The 4,450-nt window shown below is 49.5% G+C and overlaps 1 protein-coding gene across 4 annotated transcripts; it reads right to left on the bottom strand.

The window, feature by feature from the left end:
* LOC129380040 (protein C-ets-1-like) lies at positions 1-4,450 on the bottom strand. 4 transcript variants are annotated; one of them, XM_055061009.1, is made up of 8 exons: positions 4,368-4,450; positions 4,161-4,264; positions 3,221-3,328; positions 3,075-3,143; positions 2,851-2,997; positions 2,183-2,455; positions 1,992-2,110; positions 1-1,409 (listed from the first exon to the last, which is right to left on the bottom strand). In XM_055061009.1, the coding sequence occupies exons 2-8, from the start codon at positions 4,240-4,242 to the stop codon at positions 1,140-1,142; spliced, it is 1,068 nt and encodes a 355-aa protein (XP_054916984.1). In that variant the 5' UTR covers positions 4,243-4,264; positions 4,368-4,450; the 3' UTR covers positions 1-1,139. The 4 variants fall into 4 exon arrangements, with proteins under 4 accessions (XP_054916984.1, XP_054916982.1, XP_054916983.1 ...); XM_055061007.1 differs by having other exon boundaries at positions 4,161-4,251; positions 4,368-4,443; XM_055061008.1 differs by having other exon boundaries at positions 4,161-4,277; positions 4,368-4,430.

The following is a 4,450-nucleotide window of genomic DNA, read 5'->3' as shown; positions in this document are numbered from 1 at the left end:
TAATGATTTTCTTTTTCAGTAAAAACCTCATTTATAATAAACTTGTAAAAAAATCCACAATTCATCAACAAACAACCAAAATATGTTCAGTCATGTTCAGACATCATACTTGGTGAAATTTCCTTGTTTCTAGATTAAATGTTTCCAGTAAAAACTTCACAACCTTTTATCAAACTGACCCAAATGAATCAACTCAACGTTTCCAGTTTATTCCCTGTGACGCTTCAGAACCGCCGAATCCTCATCCAGAAAACCTTCATGTTGTTTTATTGTCATGGAAGATGCAGTGAAATAGGAGGAATCAGCCAACAGCGCCACCTGCTGGTTCAAAGATATAACAAACCTCAACACAATTTTCCCCTGAAATAGTTTTATTTACACAAATATTCATCAGAAACTCATCAAAATATTTTCTCCCGGTGTCTGAACCAAACACCAGGTTGTTCTTCCCTGCAGCAAAGGAGGTAGAAATGAGTTTTGTATCAAAATAATAATAATAATAATAATAATGCACAAAACTCTACCAGATAGTCTTATAAACAATATTTACTCTTGTCCTCTGGGCATCGGGTGAAATGCGGTTCGGAGATCTTCTCTGGTTTGAACAAAGTTTTTATTAAAAAAGTTGATTTGTTTGTTTTGGTTGTTGCTGTTTCTCTGAAATGAAGCGTCTCGACATTTCCTGAAGCAGATTTATCCTCTGAGGATGTTCTGGTTCTGCCAGAGTACCCGGCCCGGTTGGACCCGGTTGGACCCAGTTGGACCCAGTTGGACCCGGTCGGACCCGGTTGGACCCGGTTGGACCCAGTTGGACCCAGTTGGACCCAGTTGGACCCGGTCAGACCCAGATGGACCCGGTCGGACCCAGTCGGACCCAGTTGGACCCGGTCGGACCCAGTCGGACCCAGTTGGATCTGGTCGGACCCAGTTGGACCCGGTCGGACCCGGTCAGACCCGGTCAGACCCAGATGGACCCGGTCGGACCCGGTCAGACCCGGTCAGACCCAGATGGACCCGGTCGGACCCGTCAGACCCGGTCAGACCCAGATGGACCCGGTCGGACCCGGTCAGACCCAGTTGGACCCAGTCGGACCCAGTTGGACCCAGTCGGACCAGTTGGACCCTGTCGGACCCGGCCCTCACCAGGGCCCGCCGCTGGGCTCGGCCGGCGCCGCCGCCCCGGACGCCGGCCATGTCTCTGTGTTTGAGGGCGAGACGTTCAGGCTGCTCAGGACTTCCTGCGCCGTTTTTCCCAGCATGCCCTGCATGTCGCAGACGAAGCGGTAGACGTAGCGTTTGCCCGCCGTCTTGTGGATGATGTTCTTGTGGTAGTAGTAGCGCAGGCCGCGGCTCAGCTTCTCGTAGTTCATCTTCGGCTTGTTCTTGCACTGACCCCAGCGCTTGGCCACCTGCAGGACAACAAACCTCAGAATCAGGATTAATCCTGAAAATTCAGCCGAATCCGAAACAAAACTGATGAAAATAATCATCAGAAAATCATGGATTTAATATCCAAACGCTCCCAGATCTGTACTGGTGATCCACTTTATGTTAATAATTCAAGTTTTGATCTGAGCAGAAAATGTTGATTTGAACTGATGGGATAAATTGTTAGTCTGGAGAATCAGGTCAGCTGGTCAGACCAGGTCAAAGGTCAGCTCTGAATCAAACGCTTTCCTGCAGTTTCTAACCCAGTTTTTTTATTTTGTGTGTATTTATTTATGTTTTTATTTCAGTTTCTGAAATCCTTTCATCTGATTTATCACCAGAGGCTGTTTATCTATCAATATTTAATCAATAACTTGGAATAAAAACAAATAACATTTTCATCAAAATCCACTTTTCATCTGTTTTACTGATTTGTTAAAACTTTCATTCAGATGTCTGTTTTTTAAATTAGAAGATCTAAAAAGGTCGGAGGAGAACCAGAACCGAGCCCAGGTTCTGGTTCCGGAACTGGTTCCAGAACCAGAACCTGGACTGTTCCTCACCTCGGTGGGATCAGACATCTTGAACTCCCATCCGTCTCCGGTCCAGGAGATGAAGGTCCTGCAGGCCGAGTCCAGAAGAAGCTCCAGTAGAAACTGCCACAGCTGGATGGGACCAGAACCTGCAGAACCCGGAAGGAACTTTAATGTTTCATCTCTTCACCTGAAATCATTCCGTGTCCGATTCTTCAGACCTGGATACGCTGACATTCCTGTTACCTGGCCCTCCCTCTCCGGCCTCTGCAGGTGTGTGTTTTTGCGTTTGGCCACACGGGGGCAGTAGAGCTCTGCAGGCTGAGGGTTGGAGGGGCAGGATGATGATGATGATGGTGGTGATGATGATGAAGATGATGGAGGAGGAGGAGGGTGAAGCGGGGTGCAGGAGAAGCTGGGAGGTGAATATTCAGGCCAGAAGGAGGAAACCTGTCTGCGTCCGTCTGAGTCGTAGAAACTCTGATCACTTTGATCTGAAACAGGGAAAGATCCGGAGGTCAACGGGAATACCGGGAATACCGGGAATACCGGGAATACCGGGAATGACGGAGGGCTGGGCTGTGAGGAGGCCGCCTGAAAAGTCACACTGTAAAACATTAACAGAAATATTTTGGTTTATTTATCCTGTCAGATCATTTACAGTCATATTTCCACCATGTTATTCATCTTGAGTTTTCAAACTCAATATTTAGCTTTAAGTTAAATACTCAGTTTGAATCTAAACTCATGTGAATAAAATATTCAGATTTTACTTTCATACATGTATGAATATTATGGTGAAAATATGACTGTAAAATGATCTGACAGGATAAAAAATCTTTTTTTACAGTGAAACTTTCCCGAGGCCCGGAGCAGAACCAGGTCTCACTCTGGAACGGGTTGGCTCCTTTTCGGGTCAGAAACGGGCTGTGGCTGCCCTCCAGGCCCGGGCTGAACGGTCCGGCCTGAGGCAGGTTCTGGTAGGTCTGCAGGGCCTCCTGGTACCCAGCTTGGTTCTGGTCCAGAGTCAGACCGTCTGCGGATGAAGGAGACGGTCAGACACCCAAACAAACCTCAGAGGCAGCCAGTCGGCGCTGCGCGGTCCGGCCTCACCGTCCGGGTACAACCAGGTAAAGTCCTGGTGTGAGTCCAGGTTGAAGAGTCCGGTATCGGCGGTACCTGCTGAGGAAGACGGTCCCATCAGAACATTCAGAGTCGGAGCAGAGTGGACTGTTCACAGGAAACGTCTGGAGGTTTACCTTTGCTGTGGTGGTAAAGACTTGGAGCTTTAGGCGGTTCTGAGAAGTACTGCTGCGGCCCGAAGGCTTTACTGTCCAACAGGAGGGACGGGTCTTCACCGGGACAGTCTGGAGGTCACACACACACACACACACACACACACACACACACACACACACACACACACACACACACACACACACACACACAGTTAGATGTTCTGGTCCAGACCCTGTAAGCAGCAACATGAATGAAATCTGCAGCATATTTTCCCTGCAGCTCAGAGGCTCAGTGACTTTGCATTTCAGAAAGATTTGAGGGTTTAGTTTCATATTTTAGTAAATGAAATGAAGCTGAAAGAACCAAACAGCATCAATCAAACTCCTGGTTCTGAATGAGATGCATCCTCCATCAGTTTTCAACTCTCTCTTCACTTCCAACTGTAAACTGTGTGAATTCAGCTGTTTTCCTGCTCGGCTCCCATCAGCAGGAGGAAACTGATGCTCTGAGTGTTGATGACATGAATGGATGGAGACGCTGCAGGGAGGAAGCTGAGCAGGGAGGGGAGGAAACGCAGTGATGGAGGGAAGGGAGGAGGAGGAAGAGGAGGCAGGACTCTAAATCTGTTGGAGGAGGAAATCTGGAGGAAAGGATTAGGGACGACAGACAGAGCGAGTCTTCAGCCTGACCGGCCGGTCCGGCCCGGCCCGGCCCGCCCCGGTCCGGGTCAGGGTCTGGCTGAGGCCCTGTAACAGACGTGATGACACAGACTGCAGCACTTCCTGCGTCCTTCAGCTGCTCAGCTCAGAGGAAACACCTCAGATAAACACGCAGAGCCTTCCTCCTCCTCCTCCTCCTCCTCCTCCTCCTCCTCCTCCTCCTCCTCCTCCTCCTCCTCCTCCTCCTCCTCCTCCTCCTCCTCCTCCGGGTCAGAAAGGAACCAGCAGAACCTGAACTCACCATAAAACGCAAAGTCGAATCCTGCAGGCACTTCCTGCGTGCTGAAGTCCTCAGTGTAGAATCCAGTGTGGCAAACCTCCATCTCCTCTCCCTGCAGGCACAAACTGATCCTGAAGTCTGAAAATGTTCCGTTGGGACTCAGGAACCAGAACCAGAACCAGAACCAGGCTGAACCGGGATCTGACTGGAATGAAGAGCAGAACGAACCTTTAGTTTGACGTTGTTCCCCTCCGTGGCTCCAGGTTCCCGAAACGTTCCCAGAAGCGGCTCCCAGCGGCGGTGGAAGCGGA

This window comes from Poeciliopsis prolifica, unplaced genomic scaffold (assembly GCF_027474105.1).
Source record: "Poeciliopsis prolifica strain line A6 unplaced genomic scaffold, Auburn_PproV2 SCAFFOLD063, whole genome shotgun sequence".
Taxonomy (NCBI): domain Eukaryota; kingdom Metazoa; phylum Chordata; class Actinopteri; order Cyprinodontiformes; family Poeciliidae; genus Poeciliopsis; species Poeciliopsis prolifica.
This window is presented reverse-complemented; position numbering and strand designations above follow the sequence as displayed.